The sequence below is a fragment of the Cordyceps javanica genome, chromosome 1 (genome assembly GCF_051103115.1).
Source record: "Cordyceps javanica chromosome 1, complete sequence".
In the NCBI taxonomy this organism is placed as follows: domain Eukaryota; kingdom Fungi; phylum Ascomycota; class Sordariomycetes; order Hypocreales; family Cordycipitaceae; genus Cordyceps; species Cordyceps javanica.
Window position 1 is genome coordinate 691,414 of NC_139295.1, and position 22,413 is coordinate 713,826.

At 52.1% G+C, this 22,413-nt stretch overlaps 8 protein-coding genes across 8 annotated transcripts; 2 read left to right on the top strand and 6 right to left on the bottom strand.

Moving 5' to 3' along the window:
- Positions 1–371: 371 nt before the first annotated feature.
- V2A60_000206 (uncharacterized protein) lies at positions 372–2,465 on the bottom strand (the record flags this gene model as incomplete). Its single annotated transcript, XM_083251577.1, has 7 exons — positions 372–857; positions 910–1,008; positions 1,062–1,138; positions 1,195–1,589; positions 1,641–1,722; positions 1,772–2,370; positions 2,419–2,465. 7 exons carry the CDS (start codon positions 2,463–2,465, stop codon positions 372–374), a joined length of 1,785 nt encoding a protein of 594 aa, XP_083107703.1.
- Positions 2,466–6,426: 3,961 nt separating this feature from the next.
- On the top strand, positions 6,427–7,608 carry V2A60_000207 (methylthioribulose 1-phosphate dehydratase MDE1; the record flags this gene model as incomplete). The annotated part of the gene is made up of 3 exons (XM_083251578.1): positions 6,427–6,566; positions 6,858–7,394; positions 7,515–7,608. 3 exons carry the CDS (start codon positions 6,427–6,429, stop codon positions 7,606–7,608), a joined length of 771 nt encoding a protein of 256 aa, XP_083107704.1.
- A 263-nt stretch (positions 7,609–7,871) lies between these two features.
- On the bottom strand, positions 7,872–9,272 carry V2A60_000208 (uncharacterized protein; the record flags this gene model as incomplete). Its single annotated transcript, XM_083251579.1, has 2 exons — positions 7,872–8,871; positions 8,977–9,272. The coding sequence occupies 2 exons, from the start codon at positions 9,270–9,272 to the stop codon at positions 7,872–7,874; spliced, it is 1,296 nt and encodes a 431-aa protein (XP_083107705.1).
- An 871-nt stretch (positions 9,273–10,143) lies between these two features.
- V2A60_000209 (mitochondrial 54S ribosomal protein mL53) lies at positions 10,144–10,528 on the top strand (the record flags this gene model as incomplete). The annotated part of the gene is made up of 2 exons (XM_083251580.1): positions 10,144–10,324; positions 10,416–10,528. The coding sequence occupies 2 exons, from the start codon at positions 10,144–10,146 to the stop codon at positions 10,526–10,528; spliced, it is 294 nt and encodes a 97-aa protein (XP_083107706.1).
- A 439-nt stretch (positions 10,529–10,967) lies between these two features.
- V2A60_000210 (inorganic diphosphatase IPP1) lies at positions 10,968–12,205 on the bottom strand (the record flags this gene model as incomplete). Its single annotated transcript, XM_083251581.1, has 5 exons — positions 10,968–11,109; positions 11,168–11,251; positions 11,309–11,652; positions 11,742–11,861; positions 12,014–12,205. The coding sequence occupies 5 exons, from the start codon at positions 12,203–12,205 to the stop codon at positions 10,968–10,970; spliced, it is 882 nt and encodes a 293-aa protein (XP_083107707.1).
- A 1,322-nt stretch (positions 12,206–13,527) lies between these two features.
- V2A60_000211 (Eisosome component PIL1-domain-containing protein) lies at positions 13,528–14,631 on the bottom strand (the record flags this gene model as incomplete). The annotated part of the gene is made up of 2 exons (XM_083251582.1): positions 13,528–13,893; positions 13,984–14,631. 2 exons carry the CDS (start codon positions 14,629–14,631, stop codon positions 13,528–13,530), a joined length of 1,014 nt encoding a protein of 337 aa, XP_083107708.1.
- Positions 14,632–15,954: 1,323 nt separating this feature from the next.
- V2A60_000212 (uncharacterized protein) lies at positions 15,955–16,506 on the bottom strand (the record flags this gene model as incomplete). Its single annotated transcript, XM_083251583.1, has 1 exon — positions 15,955–16,506. One exon carries the CDS (start codon positions 16,504–16,506, stop codon positions 15,955–15,957), a length of 552 nt encoding a protein of 183 aa, XP_083107709.1.
- Positions 16,507–17,281: 775 nt separating this feature from the next.
- On the bottom strand, positions 17,282–18,847 carry V2A60_000213 (dolichyl-diphosphooligosaccharide--protein glycotransferase subunit OST1; the record flags this gene model as incomplete). The annotated part of the gene is made up of 3 exons (XM_083251584.1): positions 17,282–17,558; positions 17,611–18,447; positions 18,516–18,847. 3 exons carry the CDS (start codon positions 18,845–18,847, stop codon positions 17,282–17,284), a joined length of 1,446 nt encoding a protein of 481 aa, XP_083107710.1.
- Between the last annotated feature and the right edge of the window lie 3,566 nt (positions 18,848–22,413).

Consider the following 22,413-nt stretch of genomic DNA (forward strand, 5'->3'; position numbering starts at 1 on the left):
TGATTGACTGGCCTTGTCCAAATCCGGAAGTGTCACCACTCTCCTGGTATCATGAAGTGATATTACTTGATATGAAAGCAGTTTAACTGTCTTTTTTTCAGCTAATACGAGGACGCTTAATATGGAAATTCTTATACCAGATAACATAGCCATGAGATGTGAGGACGGGTTCAATAGTGGCTTGGTCTTTGATAAAATCTGTTGAGGGACTTGGATCACCTTCAATATCCAACTATGGTCTCTAATAGCCTATACCTCGACGCCCCCGTAAATCTCGAACCGCTGTTGAAGCAGTTCATACAGTATCTAGAGACCTCAGGTACAGTGTTTGCGGAGTTCCTTCCCTTGACGCAGAGACCGAGTACCCTTTGCTAATTCAGCGCAGATACGTTGATATCAAACTCGACCACGCCACCCAGAGGTACGTCATCATGCCAGTACGGGCCAACTTGGTGAAAGCTGGCCTGAACCTTGTATCTTCCGGGCACAAGCTTCTCGTTACGAGGAGCTGTGCTGAATGACGTTTGCCGAGTCTCTCCGGAACTGAACTTCCAGGAATGTGGCCTCGATTCGATCCTTTTCAAGATGACATCAACTCTCGCAGTGGAGCGATATCTTTTCGTCTCGCTATACCAGGCCGACCCCCACAGATACTGGCTCTCTTCTCGAAACACGGTCAACTTGAACACGTCCGTGTCTTTGGGGACGCAGAATTGGACCCTCGACCACGTCCACTTGTCTTTGCCGTACCATTCATACCATTGGCTGCAATCGTACGTGACTACTCTATCTGTGTCTGGGTCTTTGGCCACCTGCAAGTTGCCAAACGCCTGGACCTCAAAGAGAGAAGGTTCCCGCTACGCATCCTCCATTAGCGCGCTGGTGCTGATTAGGTGCATCTTCACTTACCAAGAAGGGCTTCCATTTCGTGTAATATCGAACAGACTTGTCCAAAATTGGCTTAACAGTTCGTAGAACATCGTCGGGATTGTTGAGAGTGTCTCGAAGCTAGCATCTCGTATCAGTATACAAATTGAAACGCGATCAGACTAGACATTTACCCATTTCTTCTTCTCATCGATCAAAATCATCTCGTCGCTGCTGATCTCACGGGTCTGTGTCTCGTTTAAAGCTTCTTCTATACCGGAAGATTAGAGACTTGGAAAGTTTCGACGGAAACGACTGGCATCTTACGCTTCAGTAGAGTCTGTCGCAACTCTGTATGTTTAACCATTTCTCCCAGGAGCAAATAGGCTGCCTCGCCGGCAGATGTATAGTGCGGTATCTTTGTGCGTTCATTGAAGCCTTCAACGTTGTTATACTCATCAAGGATAGTCTCGTACTTGTAGTCATGATCACAGGCCGTTTTTAGAAACACCTCGGCCCATGATATGGCCGTCTCAAACTTTTCTTGAGCAGAAGTATCCTTGTCGGAAATTTCCGATGGTTTCTGTAGTTCTCTGCCAATATGACCTTGATAAAAGGTCTTGACCGTTACCTGTGCTTTTTTGCTCAATTTCTCGAGGCTGCTTTTAGTTTGGGTGTTAATTTTCCCGTTGACTCCCCAGAAACTGAGTGAGGCCTGAGCGCTAGGGAATGGTTAGTCCTCAATGTCAAGCCTTCATCTTCCCGAGACTTACTCGGCTTTGATCTCCTCCTTGTCAAATGCGTCTCCGAATGTAAGCATTATTTTGATTACTAGTTTACCGCCGGTATTGAAGCCTGTCATGGCGGTCAGATGCATGCCTTTCTCATGTATCATGCAGCGTACCTCGAATCCACCGGTTCCCAAAGTTTGAAGAAAACAATCCCTGACTATTCTTAAAAAGCTTGTTATTAAACGTGAATAGCTCGTCGGGAACTGGGTGCTGCTTTCTGAAGCTAATTGACGCAATGTATGTCAGTGAATTAGATGAGAATGTCGACTCATCAAGATAACCGCCTGACAGAGAGGCTTCTTCGCCATAGCCTGAAATGGTTGTCGCTGCATTCACACCAAGAGCCTTCAAGTAGGACGCATAATCCGTAACCAATTTCAGGTCGGACTGAATCTCGCCTTGGCATGAGTTGACGATCGGGCTTCTGCCAGAAATGCCGCCACTGGCCCCGTCTCTTTTTTCCTTATCAGATGAAGCTTGCACCGCCTCTTCAGTAAGTTTATGAAAGTCTTCTAGACTGATTGGCACAAAGTACTCGTCCAAGTTCACATCTGGATTGACTGGATTTGGTTCAATGAAAGGAAATAGGCCAGTCGAGACTTTGTCGCCAGGTCTTTCGGATCGGCCGTTGATGGTGTCTGCGGCCACATACTTTTTGGGCGTGATGATGACGGCGTTGTGTTTTAGACCTCGGTCAACAAAAGTATTGTACCTACTGCAGTTAGAATTTCTAGTCTTAAAATATCACAGCTTGCCGTACGCTTGTCCAATGTCAAGTCCGTCTCGGTATGGCACGTGCATCGCCATTAACGGCCTGATACAGCAGGCTAGCCAGATGACGTTTCCGAAAGATGGATAGTCTTTCATTTTGATGGCCGACGACACTGTGTACTTGGGTCAAGGATTGATATATGAAGCTGGCAGGCTTTGATCCGGGAAGAGAAGAGAGCAGTTGGTGAGGGCGGCACTGTTTACAATTCACAGTCCAAGCAAGACTTATATATTTGACTAGACAGAGGGCACGAACAAGCTCACGCGCGATTCAACCCAGAATGTTTGTCCACAAGGGTAGTAAGAGCTTCGCATAATTCAATTATCCATGTTTCCTTAGTCGAGGTAGTAAAATGGTTCGATATTCTATTACCTTGTTGAGACGAGTCAATCTTCAAAAGCATTCCCACTTTGCGAGTGCTGAGTGCTGAGAGCGAGTGAAGGTTTTGCAGCCATGATCCACCATGAACATATTTCGGGCCATGGCCTGAGTCTTTTTCAGCCCGTTAATGATATCGGGCTTTCAGCTACCTTGAATACGGTGATACTGACTCATACCTGAATCCGAGGGCTCACGTGTATTCTGTTCAGTGAGTTATACTAGTAATGGCTCTGTTGGTGTCGGGAACAACATGGACCCTAGTGGGACACCAGAGGGCTGGGCACGGTACCCGTTGAAGTAAAGGGTCTGCGCGGCATCATAAGGCCGCTTGTCCGCTATGCATCATTGGCGATCATCCGAAGGTGTGTGGGAGTGCCACATATTCTAGCGAACCTTGGGAGGGGGGCCATGTTGGGGACAAGACCGTTTACTGCTTTCCAACACAAAGAAATCAACCCCTGGAACTTGATGGATACACTGACAAACTCTTACACGCTTGAATTGGTTATAAAAAAATGGTATCAAGCCTATATCTATATTGACTTATAGACTATCAACTCCAACTTTGAGTACTGAATCGTTCCTATATCTATATTGACTTATAGACTATCAACTCCAACTTTGAGTACTGAATCGTTGTGCGCAGTGCTTATTGTTTAAGAAAATGGCGGTATGAGTTATAATTGTAGCCATTACTATAGTCCACTTTTGAAAGAAAAAAAAAACCGGCGGATAGCTTTCTCCTCCTGGTGGAGGCTTCGGTTCTGCTCTTAAGCACTCTGGAGAAATGATAATATCGATGATAGAAAGGTCAGTGATGGTGAATATTGAGTTGGCAGGTTTCACGGTCTAAAGCAGGTTAGCTAAGAAGTAGCGTTGAACTATATATTGCCTACTGAGTGGTTATTATAACCTCATCGACTACCTTTAGTAGTTAATGTGGTGCCCACCTTTTGCACCCCGCGTAGTAGCAACGGCCAGAATCCAGAATGGAGCCACAAGTTCGGCCATCGGAGCCCGAGAGTTGCTGGTTGGGTTCTTCTGGCTACCCACTTGCTGCTTCATACAGTCTTTCACGTCCCGTGCCAGCTCTGTGGAGTAAGTACATCCAAAGAAAAACTCTATACAGGTCCAGAAAGGTACTTGGTGGAAGCTTATATCAACTACTCCACAACATATTTGTGCGTCTTTTTCGGCCGACTCAAGTTCGAGTCTTGTTATTGGGGGGTCTTTTTTTTTAATGTTCAGCGTCAGTCTGCAAAGCATCGTTAAAAACTCAGTACAAGTCCAAAAAGGTACTCGGTGGTAGCCGTCCGACTAATCCACAGCATCTTTGTACGTCTTGGTTGGTGGAGTCGAGTTGGAAGCATGACATCAGTCTTATTTCTTTGGACTCAAATACTCGGCACAAGTCCAAAAAGGTACTTGGCGGTGGTTGTTAAAAATGATGCAAAATAATGTTGTACGTCTCATTCGGCATATCCGAGTCGGGAAACTCGTCACGTCATCAGACTTGGATAGGGCTATTAGAGGCTGTACCTTGCTACCAGTCTTGGTCGGAAGTTTGGGTCGCTTATTCTTCACCACGCTCTACATGACTCGTTCTCGTCTGGTCAGGTTTTGTGTAGACGAACTAGAACGACCCGTCATGAGACAAAGGCAGAGTTGCCTCGCGAGTATTCCATATCGAACAGCTGAAACCATCGGTTAGAGGTGATCAAATGAATGACTGTGGCCATATCTAAAACCATCCCATCTCGTAAGCTGCACCTCGATTGCCAAGTTTAACGGTCGAGGCCTCCGATACATGGGCATGCTGCCCCACGCTCATACCCTGCCTTGTGGTAGTTCTCGGAGTTGGTTGGGAGACTAGGGTGGTTCTATTAACAGGCATTGCACTACTCAACTTCCTGCCAACGGTGTGGGACTCGGCAGTGCAAATGCCAAGGCTTTTAAACCCGGCCACCCTGTTCACTATCATACCTATCATATATGGAAGTGTATTGTCTAGAGGACTTCTTGTATTCTGGAGCTATAGGAAAACTTGCCCAAGTGAGTAAGTGGCAACAACCAAGGAGATGTGCGGATTTCCAGATATGCAGTAACCTCGTATCGGTGTTATGAGTTGGGAACAATATTCAAGGTCATGTAGCCCAGTATCTGGTCTCCAACACTGCTTCAAGTGGAAAATGACACCAACCTTTTTCAACAAGGGGGGGGAATCGACCATCACGACTTTCTCTTACTCTCAAAATGTGTGCTGACATTTTCTGGTCATCTTCTCATGTTTTGAGCTCAAAGATTACCACTCAATGGTCATCATGAACCTGTCTATTGCTGCTGTTTTGGTCCTCTTGTTTGCATCTGGAGCGGTGGCTGCTCCTGGCGCTGGACCAGCAGATGACTTTGGGCCGGTTGTCCGGGATGGTATCCTCCGACTGCCCATCTTTGCCGTCCTCTGGAAGAGACGTGGAGCTCCGACTTTTCAAAAGCGCCAAGGGCTATCGCGAAGAGCTCAAGCTATAGCCTACGATGCCAAATGATTTTTGCTGAAAATACTGCCTTGCTGGCCTGCCACGATTGGACCTGTGGATTGGAGATCACTTCGTGCGGCTCCCTCTTCATTTTCTCTACAATCATAATAACAAGAATCTCTACATTGCACGTAACGTGGAGTGTGGCACGAGCCTAGTTGCTATCAACGTTCACAGGCCAACCAATGTTGTGATGGGCAAATGCAGCGAAGAGTAAAAGCACCCAGACTCGGCCGCTCCGGTTGATGGGCCACTGAATGATGTCGAAACTGCGCGGGTGAAGGAGTTTTAATCAAGTCATGTATTGGAGATTCATGAGCTGAAGCCGACAAGTTTGTTTCTGGTGGCGATTTTTCGGGGAATCGGAGAATGACCACGGCGACCATTTAGCCAAAAGGCAAGAAGGGATTCTGTTTACGTAGCGATTTACAATAAATACAATACAAGGACTTTGTGGTCTTTCGAATTCATTCTAGCATGAATAAAGCCCGCGTCTGGAGTGCTGCGGTGAAGGATACAGTCAACGGCTGGAGCGTGAGAGTGGTTGGTTGTCATCCCGCTATTGCGGCTTTGCTAATGATTTCTGACTTTTTTTGAATTGAAAAGAGAAGCGCCAAAAGTGAATCGAGACAGCCAATATATGTTGTCAGCCCGTGGCATTGTTGATGAGAGTGAGGCACGCACTTGCACGGAAATGCCTGCATCTGAAATACTAGGGATCGTCCGGCCTCGCAGCACTTTTGAACATTGATACTCCTTGTTGTCAGAATAATGCATAATTATTCTACTTTTATTTTTTATTTTATTTTTAAAAAAAGAGGAAACATTTAGAACATTATGTGGCCAGGCATCGCTCGTCCACGGCCAGCGAGGGGAGCAAGGGAGCTCGCCCCACATTACAATCTCCGTTGCCGCAAATTCGCGATGAAGAGACGAGGCTGGCTTGTCGCTAATCATCTCAATCTATATATAGGAAGTCTCTCTCTCTCTCACTCATACGCACAGCTTGCCATTCCCGCAGAAATATTTTGGAAAATTACTGTTCCAAGGATCCTTCACCCCACGCAAAAAGGGCGTAGCCATGGCCGCCAATGAGGCCGACAAGCTCATCACCTCGGATGACCAGGACCACCCCGCCAACCTCATTCCCTCGCTCTGCGCCAAGTTTTGGACGCTCGGTTGGGTGACGGGCACTGGAGGCGGCTGCTCCATTCGCGACGAGTATGTCTCCTTGCTCTTCTCTCATACATCTTGTTTCCCTCACTTTAAAGCTGTCCACATCTTTTCGAGACCAATCTCCATGTCAACGCCGTAAAAAAAAAAAAAAAAGGTCTACCCCTCCCTCGTCATCCTCCCCTCCTCAGCATCATGGCATACACAGACGTATACACACATGGACATGCATGGACACAGATACAAGTACAGGCACAGATACTCATAGACACATACACACACACATGCATACAGTACACTCAGCGTCCTTGCCATGCTGACAACAAGATCCCCTCCCAGTGACCTCGTCTACATCGCCCCGTCCGGGGTGCAAAAGGAGCTCATGAAGAACACGGACATTTACGTGCTCTCGCTCGCCGCGCAGGAGCCGACCTTTACCGAGCGGACATACCTGCGCTCCCCGCCCTGCTACAAGCCCAGCCAGTGCACGCCGCTGTTCCTCGCCGCCTTTACGCGCCGCAACGCCGGCTGCTGCATCCACACGCACTCGCAGTGGGCCGTGCTCGTGACGCTTCTCCTGGAGCAAGAGCCGCAGGGCGGCGGCGATAGCAGCAGCAACAGCCGCAAGGTCTTTGAGATGAACAACATTGAGCAGATCAAGGGCTTCGGTCGCGGCTTCGGCAAGACGGGCAACCTCGGCTACCACGACACCCTGCGCATCCCCGTCATTGAAAACACGCCGCACGAGGAGGACCTGACCGAGTACCTCGAGGCCGCCATGGACGAGTACCCGGACACGTACGCGGTGCTGGTCAGGAGGCACGGCGTGTACGTCTGGGGCGACACCGTCCACAAGGCCAAGACACAGTGCGAGAGGTACGTTTTTTCTTTCAAGAACAGAGAGGGAGAAGAAGAAGAAGAAAAAGAAAATACAGGACGATGCCTGCGTCTTGTTTTTTTCTGGCAAATTTGCGTGGCTGACAGAGTGTGATATAGCTTGGACTACCTCTTCCAGCTGGCCGTCGAGATGAAGAAGCTCGGCCTCCCCTGGGTCAGCGACATTCCTCGCGTCGCCCCCGATAGGGCCTGATTGGAGTACATTTCTTTGGTACCGTTTTCAATTCGTTTTTCTGGGCGTGTAGCAAGTTTGGAGTAGAGGAGGGAAAAAACATGTCGTCAACACAACCAAAAAGAAAAAGCATTGTGCATCGTGGTTGAGAGGTGTCCCGCCTTCAACAGAGCAGGGGCCGCGGTCTTCTGTTATTAGTATTCATGAGATGAAGATTTTTGGCCAGTTTCATATACATAGTCATCATGGACACAAGAAAAAAAAGAAACAGAAAAATCTCGCTTCTATAACTCGTCCTTTGCATGCCTAGGCTGTTCCTCCAAGTTGACTTGGTCGCCTTGACCGTCTCGCCCTTCCGTCTCGGGTTCTCCGTCCGTCGTCGGCGGCTCCTCTGCGGACTTGTTGGATGATGACTGCTCTGCCGCGTCGGCTGCTTCCTCGACAGCTTGCTGCACGGCCTCTTCCACGGCCTCGGTAATCTCACCGTCCGACGCTGTCCTCCCGTCCTGCTCGCCGACCTTGACCGTCGGCAACGAGCCGTCCGGTATGCCCTGCACCGCCGGCGCCTGATCCGTCGCAACATCACCTACCCCGCCCTGTCCCGCCTGCGGCGCCGCCGCCGGCACCGACTTGCCCCCGGCGGGTAGGACCGCTCTCGTGGCCGCGGACCCGGCGCCGAACAGGATCCGCAGCGGCAACAGCACCAGCCACCACAGCGGGCCGTACAGCAGCCGGCGGAAGATGAGCCACGCGGCCGTGACGGCGAGCATGTAAAAGGCCGTCTGCAGATACCAGGTGTCACTCTTTTGCGACCGCAGCAGCGTGCCGAGCAGCTCGCGCGACTTGCCCAGCATCGAGTCGAGCGAGCCGTAGCTGTCATCGAGCTGCCGCAGCGCCGCCGACGACTCGGTCAGCGTCTGGTGTGCGTATTCGCTTCGGCCCAGCTCCGACGCGATGAGGTCGTGCGCGCGCCGCAGCGACGCCGTCACGTTGCTGCTCGCGCCCACCGTCCGCTGGTCCTCCTCGCTCAGGCCGGACCGGCTCTGGTGTATACTCCTGGGCTGGTGGTGGCGTGCATCCAGATGCGCTTGCTGCTGCTGTTGTTGTTGCGTCAGCGCCGTGGCGGCTGCAGTGTCGTTGTCGTCGTCGTCATTGTCGGTTCGCAGCCCGAGTTCGGGGACTGGGGCAGAGTATGACTTGAGTATGAGCTGTCGCTCGAGCTTCTGAGCCTCTACCAAGCTCTTCTTTGCTTGCAGCCGCGCTTTTCGGAACGCTTGGCGGTATCTACCGGTCCCTCGTTAGCCAAGCACGAACAATCTTGCAAGATCCCAACTCTAGCCCGTCAGGGCGGGGGACGAAGGGTTTTAGAAAATAATCCAGTAGCCATACTTTACAAGCTCCGCACCCACGCGCACAACGCCATCCACCAGCCTCTCCTTCTCGTGGCCCTCCGGCCGGAGGTAGTTGGCCTCCTCGCGCAGCAGTTCCTGCTCCTCGGCGCCGGCCTTGAGACGCTGCCCAATCTCGGCGCTCAGCTCGCCGCTGACGCTATCCTCCTCGTCTGTCCCCAGGGGCACAGATCCGGGCTGGAAGTCAAGGTCGGCGAGGCGGTCGATGAGCGCCTGCAGCTGGCCCGTCGACTCCTGGAGCGCCGTCAGGCGTTCGTGTAGCCCTTTAAGGGACATGTTCGCGCGCGACGGTGCCGCAGAGTGGAAAAGAGGCACGGCAAAACTTTGTGATCGTTCTAGGAGGGGCAAATGTGAGTCGGCAATTCAAATTGGGCTTGCTCACTTCTTGGGTAAGAATGGCAACAGCTGTTGAGTTACAGTCTACGTGGTGACGAAATGCCTAGGTAGCCAAGTAGTTTAGGCTGAGCCCCAACTGGCCTGGCTGCTGGTGGAGCACTGGTTGAAAGTGCACAGGCACAAAGATGTGTGTGGCGCAGAATTTACAAGAGGGTAATGCGCGCCACATGTGCGCCATATGCGCGCCACTCCTTCTGGTAGACGCGGGAAGGTTATAGTGTCATTAACCTTGCTACTTCTTGTCTTGCTTTGCTCAACGGAACCCCGGCTGAGGTAGAGAGGTTATGATCCCAGATATCGATGAACTCTGCAGACAAATCTCTGGCCTGGTGCCTTTTTTCAACTGCACAAGATCGAGACCTTCTAATACTGTGAGGGCAACGCCAGCAACGTCCGGGCCAAAGATGGCTCCGGGAGTAAAAGGATGGCTGCCTTTAGCTCTCTACAGTGTCTATATTTTTTTGCGATAATAAACACAAGTCTAATAAAGTATTGATTCCAATAAATCTTGAATCTCAAAGAAAATTATTATTTCTACCGTATTGTACACAAAATTAGATGTCATAGTTCTCGCTATTATCTGAGACTGAGAAGAACAGCGGTTGTTGTATCGCGAAATATGCAACAACCGGGGGGGGCCGCAGCATTCAACCACCACCAAATTTCGAGATGTCGCAAACACACATCATAGTGACACACATCACCACCACCACCACAGCTTCCCCTTTGCCCCCCCGTCCGTCGCTCAACGATGATTACCAAATTCATGACCGAGATCACGGCGCGCTTCAACCCCTTCTCCGCGTGCGCCAAGCCTGCGCGCCTGTTCCTGACCCTGCTGCCGCCCAACGCGAGGACGAGCGGAACGACCGTCAACACGACACTCCTGCCGCGCACGTCGACGGAGCCCAGCTCAGTCGCCGTCAAGTTTAGTCAGTTTTTTTTCTTTTTTTTTTCGGCTTGTCTTTTCTTTTTCCACTCTTTTTGTCGAGCGTCTGCTAATCGTTGACAAAAAAAAATTAGAGGACGGCAAGGAACTCAAGTTCAACACGGGCAAAATCACTATCAAGGGCCTGGTCGAGGAAATGGACCGACACTCGCGCAAACTGCAAAAAAAGGCCGATCTCACGGATTAAGACTGTACAAAAAAATGCGAATGCCTACTTTTGGTCCTTTATTTTGTCGAGGCCCAATCCTGCTTACAGATCAAAAACTGTACAAAGTGCGAGCACATTGATCCTTGTTTTTCGAGGCCAATCCTACAGATTCAAGATTGTACAAAGTGCGAGCACATACTTTGATCTTTGTTTTTCAAAGCCAATCTTGCAAATCACAGATTGCACAAAGAACGAGCACATACTTTGCATGTTTCAATGGCGTTATATGGAATCTATACAAAACAACAGCGGGCGTGCTGCATCACCGAGACAAGGGGGAACATTGTACTATAGTGTAGAGGACCAGAAGCTTTCATCACATGTATTTGCCAGAGGCTTTTATTTTTGCCCTGGTTTCAGATTACGATGCTAAATGATACTTTTTCCAGACTTGAAATTTTCCTCCCATTTCCTGTTTTTAAGCAGAGGCGCCGCTGATGAAGAACCACTTGTCGATGGAGCTGTCAATCTTCTCAGGAGGAATGTCCTGGTTGCCGGGCAGAGGAGGGAGCTGTTCAGGAGAGAGGCGGGAAGGAGAATTGGCGACGGTGACGTTGGCACTGCAAATTGTTAGCGTCGCGTGCGACAGTAGAGAAAAGAGAAAGCAACGGAACTTACACAGAGACGTCGCCAGCGGGGGTCTTGCCAGTGATCAGGCGCTCCCAGGCCTCGGCGCACTCGCGGATAACGTCGAGGGCATAACTAGGGAGAAATGTCAGCGAATGAGCCTATCACGAGCGATCAAGGTTTGAGTCTTACGCCTTGTTCTTGCACTCGCCGGAAAAGGCAAACTGGTTCTCGGGCTTGCCGTCAGGAATCTTGTAGATGCGGAACCACTCGTTGGTGGCGCGGAGAAGACCAGGCAGGTGACGCTCGACATCCTCGACGTCGTTGAGCTTGGGCGCAAGAGGGTCGTTGACGTCAATAACGATGACCTTCCAGTCAGTCTCCTCCTCGTCGAGAAGGGCCATGACACCGAGGACCTTGACCTGCTTGATCTGACCGGGGTAGCCGACAAGCTCACCAATCTCGCAGACGTCGAGAGGATCGTTGTCACCCTTGGCCTTGGTCTCGGGGTGGACGGTGTTGGGGTCCTCCCAGGTCTGGAGAGGTAACGGTCGGTGTTAGTCCGTGATGCAAGCCATGATGGGGCGCGACATGAACAAATGTGTTGGAGGGGGAGGGGGCGTACCTGGGGGAAGGCACCGTAGTTCCAGAGGTAACCCTTGTGGGGGAAGCAGTTGCGGACAAAGCGCAGCTTGCCCTTCTTCACATCCTGCTTGATGGGGTTGAGGAGTTCCTCCTTGGAGATCTATCGAGAGTCAACCAGGTTAGCATGCAGTTGGCAGGAAGGGGGGGGTGTCTTGACTGCGTCATTTCACCGCGGGGTTAAAAAAAAAACGTGGCGGTCGGGAGCGCACACGACCCCGGGCGTTGGCAACAGGACAAGGACAAAAAACGTACCTCAAGCTTGCCATTGGTCCAGCGGGGAATCTCAACCACCATGTTGAGGATAGTCTGCTCCTGGTTGGCATAGAGGGGAATGTCGTGGAAGGGGGAGACGGGGACGCCATCCTTCTCAATGTAGACTCGGTGCTCGAGCGTGTTAGGAGCGGCGATCTTGCGGACCGCGTACGGTGAGGAAGAGGACGCCATGGTGGAGAGGGAGCGATGCGTGGGCGGCGCAGGGCTCTGGAGGTGGTTTGCGATTTGTGAAGTTCGCTGAAGCGGCGATGTGAAGGAAGAAGAGGAGGAGGAGGAGGGGTGGCGAGGAGAGGAAGAAGCTGCAGTGAACTTGGTAGTTCCAGCACTATCAGCACCACTACCAGCACCACCAGATGGAGGGGGCGGGGCACCAAGACCCATTCTTGCGGCGGCGACGAGGCGAGTCGTCGTGGCCGTACAGCCAGTCGCTGTAGCACCAGTCACCAGAAGCCTTGGCCGTCCTACGCAGGCGCTGACGGGGGCGTGATTGGCTCGACCTGGCAAAGAAGACAGACGGCGTAAGGCGTGATGGTGAAAGTTTGTGGGGACTTTCATGGATTGTTTTTTTTTTTTTGTCTTTTTTCTCCCCTGAACGACGGGAGGGAAAGCCAAGTTTGAAAACCCCCTTAAAAGGGTAAAAAAGGTAAAAGGAATACTTGGGGAACAAACAAGGGGAAGGGGTTGAAGAGATGGGTGGACTAGCCACTCAGGAGGGTGCCCGGTCAATCGCGGAACGCAAACAAGTGTTTGCGGTTAGAATCAGCTGTTGGCCGAGGCTGTTCTTGTTGCCAATTGCGTCGAGACAAGAAAAAAAAAAGGGGACCAAAGCGAGCTGGATGGCGAGATTGGGAGGAGTGGGTGTGTGTGGCCGGGATTTGAGATAACGCTCTCTCCGCTTGCAATGAGAGAACAGCAACGACGACACGAAGATGGCTCGGAACCACCAGAATGAATACTCAAGGCAGGCAAGGGCGGTATTTTTCTAGTGGATGAGGCACCTTGGTACCTGCACAACCACTGTAGATGTGGCGCCCTCAGGCAACAAGGCTCTTCTCTGTCCCTGCAGGCTGAGAGTTGGCGCATTCCGCGCTAACGAGATTCATCCAGCCAGCCATTCACAACGAATCAAGATGAATGGCTACTTATACTTGTCGTGAGATGCATAGTCCAGTGAACAGCCAGCCTGGTACCAGTATTTCGAATGTATTTGCGCATATAAACATCATCCTGTGTGAATTCCGGTAGGTAAGTCACACCAACTCTTCAATTTAGGTCGCACCTGTACAAGAAACAGCATGCATCGCATAATTCATAGCTTCCGTTACTATCAGAACTCATAGACAATACATATACTCCTCTGGAAAAAAAGGAAAAAAAAACAGGAAAAAAAACTGCTCTCCAAATCAAAAGATGAAAACATTGGCAGATAACCATCCCGAAACGATAACATTAGGCATCAACCACGCAAAATTTGTGCCTCGACATTGTTCCCATTACAGGGCAGTGGCTGCCTCAGCAACATCGTCGTCCACTTTAAGCTCCGGCGCCTTGGTTCCCTTTGCCTCGGTGGTGCCGGCGTCGGCGGGTGCGGCGGCGGGTGCGGCAACACCAGAGCCCTCGGTGTTGTAGTTGTCAGTCTCGGGCTGCCAGTCGCGGAGGTCGTCTTCGGCGTCGTTGAGCACCTGGCGAGCCTGGCTGGAATGGTTGTAGACGGGCTTGGCATCGCCGGGCACAACGGGAGTGTCGTCTAAGAGCTGGAGCAGACGACGGCCGTGCTTGGCCAAGATGATTTGCTTCTCGGCGCGCTCAATGGTGGCGGCAAACTCGGCCTCGTAGGCCTCTTTGAGTTTCTGACGGGTCTGGAATCGTTAGTCTCTTTGTTTTGGAAAGATGAAAAAGCAGAAAGAAGAAAGAAAGAAGAAGGTAACCAGAATGAACATGGCACATACAATATTGGTGAGCTGAGCCTCAGCCACCAGATTCTCCGCCTCGGCGCGCACGAGCTCCTGCTCCAGAACCACCAGCTTGGCGCTCTCGGGTTCCTTGAGCTTGAGCCGCTGAATCTCGTCGGCAATCTTGGCCTTGCCGTCGCGGCTCGGCTGCACGCTCTTCTCCGTGTTACGGATGGCCTTGAGGTAGCCGCGCGAGTCGTCAATGGCGTGCGCGTACGAGTCCTCCTGCTCGCCAATCTCGCTCAGGATCACGCCCACCTTGTCCGACACGTCGCTGATGGCGTCGTCGCCCGTCTGCTCGCCCCACTCGGACAGCTGCGTCGCGATCGAGATGCGCTCCCGGCCCGCCGCCTCGTGGGCGTTGATGAGGTTGTTCTCCGACTTGATGAGCCGGAAGAGCTTCTTGGACAGCTCGGGCTGCACGGTGCCGCGCAGCGAGTTGAGCGAGAAGCCGCCCATCTTGCTGCCGCCGCCGCCGCTGCCGCCGCTGCCGGAGCCTTTGCTGCCGCCGCCGGAGCGGATCGAGAAAGCGCGGTTCCTGTTGGGTGCGGTTACCGTGTCAGTCAGAGAGTCACTGTGAGAGGATGATCGGCGGCGCGAGATGAGGCGCATCAAGGAAGCGTCGTCGAAGCTGCTGCGGGGCATGATGGGACCCAGCCAGAAGAAGAAGAAGAAGAAGAAAAGAGAAAAGCACAAGGTGAAGAAGGCGAGTCCCCAGAGTTGTTACGACTTACATTGTAAACGAAACTTTGGGTACAACGTCGGTGACTGCTGCGCGCTGGGTTAAACGAGCTGTCTTGTTGTGTGGCGGAAGCTGCGGACTCGCTGTCTGCACAGATTCGGGAGGAGCGCGGGAAGCTTCCCCTCTCCTCCCGCCACAGCGTGCCCGAGACGACTTACTTGGAAAGGAACAATGTTCAGGCAAGCTTCCAGAAGCTATGCGTTGCAGGAAACTGTCTTGTTCGGGGGAAGGGGCGTAAAGGTGAAGCTACAGGATAAATATGTCGAGCTCCAAATGTTGCAGGTGCAGATGCGATCGACAAGTTTGGCGGGGGCCAAGACGTACCAAGGCTTACGGGCACGTATTTATGAAGAGCAAGAGGGAAAAAACCGTCCAAGGGCAAAGAAAGCTCTACTAATCGGGCATGATAAAATTCATATCAGCTGGGCAGGTCGCCTTTGCCCAGATTGGACGAGAGCGGGCGGCGGGCCTTGATTTTCCTTTGCCTTTTTTTGCTGGAGGAGAGCGCAAGGAAGGGCAGCAGAGCAAAAAGCGTCATGATGTCATTGCAAAGCGCCCCCATCTCGGCGTCACCACGCAAGTGCTGAGTAGTCCATTATTATCCCCCGCCGCCAAACCGACGGCCAACCCGCTTTGCTCGTTGACGCTTCTCTGGGACGATTATCGAGAATTGTCTTCTTTCGACGCAACGCGCAAGAGCTCATGATTTTGACGGGCATGGCTAACAGCACAAAAGGCAACTATAGCTTCTAAGCTTTGGGCCCGCAGGAACACGACGTAGAGCAACAAGAAAAAAAAAAGCACACGTCTAATTGATTCGAATGATGTAATGCTCCCTACACCGTTGGGACAAAGCAACCAAGCCCGTTTTCGTTTTATTTTATTTTATTTTTTCCTTACATGTCCCCCGTCCTGGACTTGTCTTGCGTCATGGCCAACGCCCCGTAATTCCCCCCAAACCTAAATCCAAGACAACCCAAACCCGTCCGAATGCGCCATTCCCAGACCTGAAAGTGGTGTAGGGGAAAACAAAAAGGTGTAAAAAGGTCACTGGCTACGTAGTGTTTCCTCTCTACCCGTTGCTTGGAAGAGTACAGAAGTAATCGCTTCATGTGCGAGCTGGCGGGGGGGCGCGGGTGCTCTGCCTTGCCCTTCTTTATGATGATCGTCCCCAAAACAGTGATTTGGTAGTACAAAAACGCTTCGAGTTGGTAATTTGTTCCGTCTTAGAATCCGCCGCCATGGTGACCGTGGCCACCGTGATGGCCTCCTCCGTGATGATGACCACCAAAACCACCCCCTCCGCCATGGTGGCCTCCTCCGTGATGACCGCCAAAGCCGCCGCCGCCGTGATGATGACCTCCGTGGTGGCCGCCGAAACCACCGCCACCGCCGTGATGGTGATGACCTCCGCCACCGCTGAAACCGCCGCCACCCATCGGGCCCATGCCCATGCCCATCCCTCCTCCTCCAGGACGCCGCCCGCCGCCAAACAGACTGCCCAGGCCGCCGCCGCCGCCGCCGCCGCTGTGACGACCACCTCCTCCCAGTAATGATCCTATCATATTCATCCCCATGCCGCCTGCGCCTTGTCGGCCTCCACCGCCTCCGAGCATGCCCATGCCGCCGCCGCCGCCGCCATTGCCGTAGTTGTGGTTATTGTAGTTGTTGTTGTACGGGCCGCCTCCGTAACCTTGCCCGCCGCCGCCGCCGTAGGGCCGAGCCGGGATGACGTCGTCACCGTAGTTGTTCCTTCTCGAGCCGCCGCCAAGACACATGGTTGCAACTTCGAGGGTGTGTGTGTGTGTGGATATTGTAAAGGGTTGAACAAACAATGAAAAATGCTCGCGTTGTAGTAAGTAATGTGAAGCGAAAAGGGCAGAAAAGAAGAGATAATGACAAGCTCCGATTTGATGTATATAGAAACCGCAACAGGTATGCAATACAGAGGTTCAGAAATGATGGTGCAAGCTTCTCAAACGTCTGCATGAGATGAGCAGTCTATATAAGCTTACAGCCGCGTACCCTCGCGCCCTCATTGCTCGGGATTCGCCCTCCCCTTCCATCAAAGTATACGTCAACCTTGCGTTGCCCATGCTTTCGTACACTGGCGGCAAGCGAGCTGATGCCAAGCCCCGACTAAAAAAAAGTGTGGCGCGGTTCCGCCCCCCGTTTCGTCATCCACGTTCATGCCTGTTAATTCCCACCCGGTTACTTGCTGCTACTTGGACTGGGAAAAGTAAGGAATGGCCAAATCCAAGACGCTCTTCAGTACCTTGGTTGCATCCTTCCTGCCCAGTCACCGTTGCACAGATCTGCGTCGACCTGTCATAACCTGACTGGCATCGCTCAGACGCTAACAGTACCTGACTTTGTACAATCCGTCTATTCCCGGACAGATTCCCGAACAAGTTCGCCGATCGTGGTCTGCATTCGCCGACGTCTTCATCATGTCAAGCAATGAAATTCCGTTGTTCAATTGTCAAAAATATCTATATTGCCATCGTCTCTCAAAGATTCCCCTTTTCAGATGTGTATCCCACCTTGTAACATTTATTTCTTGCTAAATCCAACCTTGATGTTGCCAATGGCCCATGTCGCAAAATACAGGGACAGCATACTCGCAAAAATCACAACAGGCTTGCGCAGCGAGGAGAGCAGTGTGACATCGTAGGAGATGATGAGATGACGGTCGCGGAATTCGTCAACCAGGTTCACTGCCTTGATAGTGACCGACGTGCGACCGACAGTGTCCAGATAGGTCTTGACGACGTCAACAGACGTCTCGGCGATAGACGATTCGGGAACGTCTGTGAAAAACTTGACGTTTCTATACGATTGTTAGCGTGCGAATTAGGTTGGCAAGTGTCTGTGCTGCTCACTCAGCGCCCTCGGGCAGAAGAACGCGCAGGTTGACGCGACCGTATTCAACACCCTCGGCCTGCTTGGGACCCTCCAGGAAAGGCACCTTGAGCACATTGCCGCCAGCGGCCGTGTGGCGCAAGATGCTGGCCGCGTTAATGTTCCAGCCGATGGTGAACGGGTACTTCCAACCACCAAAGATGGGGTAACGGGGCTTGAGCTCGAGGAGGGCCTCGCGCTTGTTGCTCCTGAAACGTGAGGTGGACACGTTGCCAATGACATCGGTAAAGTAGGGGTCGGCCGCGCCAATCTGCAGAGGAACACGCAGCTCCTTGAGGGCCGCTGTAGAGCCGCGGTTAAAGTACTGCGACTGCGTCCACTTGGCACGGTTGAATGGCGCCGACAGGTTGGCGCCGCGGTGCTCCAGGGTGTAGTGCTCCTCAAAGGCGACGTTGCCACCCCAGTGACTGACTTCGACCTCGCGGTCGAGTTCAGAGACGTGGGTGACGGGCTTGGCGAATTCGAATCGAATCTGAGCGGGAGAGACTGCACCGGCAGGCTTCTCGTCGAAAGGTCCGTAGGTCAGCTTGGTGCCCTGCTTCTGGGGAAACTTGTCGACCTTGGTGTAGTCGGGAATGGTGGCGGATGCAGATTTGACCTCCGTCTTTTGCTTGCTCGTCTTGTAGGCAGACGGGGCAAAGATGGAAAAGTCGTGTACCAGGTATTGCGCCTCGTCCTGTTCAATCGTGGCGGGAAGCGGCCGGTACGCGTCGAGGTAGAAAAAGGTGATGCCTAGGGTCTGCTGACCACCGGCCTTGAGAGGGCTGGGGAGACGAATTCGGTAGTATTGTGTGTCGCTGGCAGGGATAGCATGTTAGCATATTCAGGCCGTAGAGGTCTGGATGTCGGGTAAATCGCATGGTACCTGTTGGGGTCGTATTCAACCACCTCGACAGCAAACGGGCCAGCCTTCTCGTCCTTGCGGTCCTTGACCTCGAGGCCGCCGACACGAGCAATCTGTGATGAGGTAAAAGGAACGTAGTATTCATCCTGGGGATCCTTTGATATGTTCTCGATGGCAACATTGATTTGTTCCTTGGCGTAGTTCTTCTCGAGCGAGATGACGTGCACCAGGTTGGTGTTCTTGAACACCTGGGGCGGCTTGAAGTCGCCGGGCAGCTTGGCGCTCTGGGACGCGGCAGCAATGACGGGCGACAGCAGGCCGGAAAGAGCCGCTGCGACTGACAAGAGCTTCATGGTGGCGATTGGCGAGCGCGACTGTTCATTGACTGCGTTGTGCCTTTTACGTGGAGTGACAGAGTACTCGACGCAAGCTCCTTACGGTGGCCCTCTACTACTAAAGGCATACGTTGCTTCCTTTGAGTTGCTGGAGTTCCCCAGCCAGCTCATGCTGTGATTGGCCAGCGTAGGACCCGCTCCTGATCACATACTTGAGACCCTGGGGATTGGGTTTTGGCATCATCCTTTGTGTGGCCTGGTTGCTTCTGTACTTTACCAATTGCCTTGATATCTGACCCTGCCCGGTGCAAATGCACAAGTCGAATCGCATAGCCTTCCTCATTTTGCACAAGTAGTCCGGCGCTGCCATCTTCCAAGCTGCGCTGCTGATTGTGGTGACTAAGCAATCACACATGCTTGCTTGAAGGCGACGTAACTTGGATTGCGTGGCAATGGCCTTCTATAACGCCCATATCCCCTCTCAAGTCGTACTATTTGATTAAATATCTGCAGTGCGTATGTTCAGACTTGGGGGTAGGTTGTGATTAGAAGTCTTTCTACCAACGAGATGGGTCTTTTGTATACCACAGGGTTAGGGTGTCTGATGCAACGCGTCAAGAAACGCAGCAGTCTAATATAAGTGCACTTGGGCTGGGCCTACTAGCCCCTGGAAACGTCGCCATGTTTAAGCAAGAACAACTGCTCATTGACGCCTAGTATGCGCTCTAGTTTCATTTTCGCGCTTTCGCCTCAGCTCGGCATCTATAGCCACTACGACCATGGTATGCGCCAGTTTGTGTATAACTAGGTCCTACCACATTAGCCACGCCGGTGCTTGCTGATATTCACTAATTTCATGAGCGTAGTTTATGCTACCAGTAGTATGATGAAATTTACTTCTGCGCGAGAAACCGATAGTAGAAACCTTCTTTTAATGGCAAAGAGTAGTGTTTCGAAGTTTTTTAGGGTGGGACGATCGATCCCTGGCAAGGCTGTGTTGGTAGATTCGCAGAGATGGTCCATCTGCTGGTACAGACCACCATTCTCAAGCAGGTACGGATACAATTTATGCAGATGTTTCTCAAGCTGTCTCACGCCGCGTTTAAAGAATAAAGTAGCAGCACGCCGTGCTGGATCATCACATGCTGGACAGGGGCAGGATACCCTGCTGGCGAATCCGTTGGCATGACATACTGAGTACGCAGTATGCCAGCGATACGCGCAAAGAAGGCTGTGAATATGGCGCAACGTCGTCAAAAAAACAAAAAACAAAAACTCACTCACCACTAACTTCTACGACGTAATGTCCATGGGCAGCCAGGGCTTCGCATACGACCAAGGTCGGAAGCGTCTCACCGCAGACCGTCCGCAGTGGTCACCGTCACCAAAGCAACTCTCTTCAACGCTTCCTTGCGCTCTCGTGTGCTTTCAAGGGCAAAACTGGTTCCAAGAAAACGTCTTCTTCGGTCTAGTCGTGTCGTCGGGCCGGTGGCGGTAAGATCCGACCGGCGAGCCGGCAGGTGTGGTGGTCGTCGGGCCGAACACAACTAGGGTGGCCGGGGCGGCCGTCCAGTCGACGGCCACGACCACGGCGATCAGCGGTGGTAGCACATGCTCCGCGACATACAAGACCAATATCTGCTGAGCTTGCCGTTCATGGCGCTGGCTGGGGAAGGAGCTTGGAGGAGGTTCAGCGGTCAAACGTCCACTTGCAACTTTGCCTGGTCGCAGGGAGCGGGTTTTCGGCGAGACGAGTGCCGTGGACTCTGACGCCGGGGGGGGGATTGCAAGACGTTTGAGACGTTGAACTCGCCAGTGTGAGTCGAAAGGGTGGCAAGGCGGGCAGTTGAGATGGAAGGGGGACTAACAAGCTGGCTCGGTAGTGCGGAACAGGTGGGGGGGGCACTTTAACTGTGTAAATCTCGTTTCTAATTAAAAAAACAAGTGATGCATTGGAGAAGCAGATTAGCTCAGCCCGGCATAATAATATGAGAGATAGAAAAACTGGCTTTTCTTTGCTTGAATCGGCATAAATGATATCAGGGATAGAATAATTGGCCCCTTTGCTTATTGAACCCGGCAAATAAGTACTCCACACGCTTGGAGGTGACGAGATTTCTACGTATAGACTCTACGGATTAAGTTGATCGAGCTTTCTTTTTCTTTTAATGATTATGCTTCTCATCATTTGTTGCATGTATATAGTCCTGGGAGTTCTATTTTAGTTGCTTAAAGTGGCGCAGCAAGTTTTCCTGTCTCTACAGAGGAAAGGCTAAATAAAAGTAGCTGGAGGGCGGCGCTCGGTTACGATTAGTCGTGTGTCCACCCGCCTCTCTCGCCACCCCCGAGTTTGACTTTTTTTAAAAAAATTGTCGCATACAAGTACTTGGTGCGAGGCGACCATCGTATTCACGAGCAGATCAGGACGTCACAAAGAGTACGGAGTAGGACGGCTGGCCCTGCGGTGTGACACGTCATGTACCAGTACATGTGCCATCCAGCTTGGCGGTGCTGGTCTGTTAAAGAAGAATCATTGTGTGTCCAAACATCGCGCACACTGGCGCTTGGGGGAGGTTCTGCATAACAGGGCAAATCAAAGCGGACATGAACCAGAATTCCGTCTCATGTTTTGATGTCATGCGAAAGGAATTGGTTAGCGCCACCGTTGTCTTGGATGGGTTTCTCTGGGGCAACGCAACGGAGCTCACTAGCGGAGCAGTTCGTCATTGCCTGTGATTTTTTTTCCCATCTTTTCTAGTTATTTTGGATTGCGCCAAGATAGCAACTCGACCTGATTAATCATAGGCTCGAAAAACTAAACAACCGTTTCTGGTAGGACAGGCACGCGCCGATCCAGCAGGGTTTGGGATACTTACTGAGTCGTCAAGGGGAGCAGGATATACGGATATACCAGTACTTATGCACTGATACAACTACCGGAAGGTTACGAACGAAGAGGGTCGAGACAGTGGCCCGCCGATCACTCGGTCATCGTGTGCCAGTACTCACCCAGTATCCGTACTGATTGATGTATTATTGCCACACAGGCGAATAGCGGGCTGTGCCAAGTAAACAAGGACCCAAGTTATCGGCCAACAAATACGAGCATTGCCGTCATGGGACAAGCCCGCCCACAGATCGCTTTTACTGGTAGCCCCCTTTACCGCCCTCTGGTCCTTTGCTGCGTAGTATCAGTAAAACCCGTGGCCCAAGAAGAAGAAAAGCGCACGCCCTGTGCTGGAAACTTTGGGGCTTCGGCTTCTCCTTGTCATTCAGCTAGGAACAAGCCGCCGTGCCATCGTCGCGACCCGGCGGGCCATCGGAAGACATGATTGGGCACAGAGCCATTTTTGCGCTGAAGACCGGTGGGGGGGGGAGAGGAGGAGGACAAGAGGATAAGAAAAGCCAAAATGAGCCAGGGTTTAGCTGGAGCCCGGGTTTGCCTCAAACCCAATTAGCCAGGGGCACGGCCGCCACAGTGGCATTAGCTCATTTTAAAATATACATCCGCCCTTTTGAGAGTTGCTTTTTGGTCGAGCTGTGACTGCTGCCAGCATGACAGCCCGCAACCGTTCTGCAAGCAA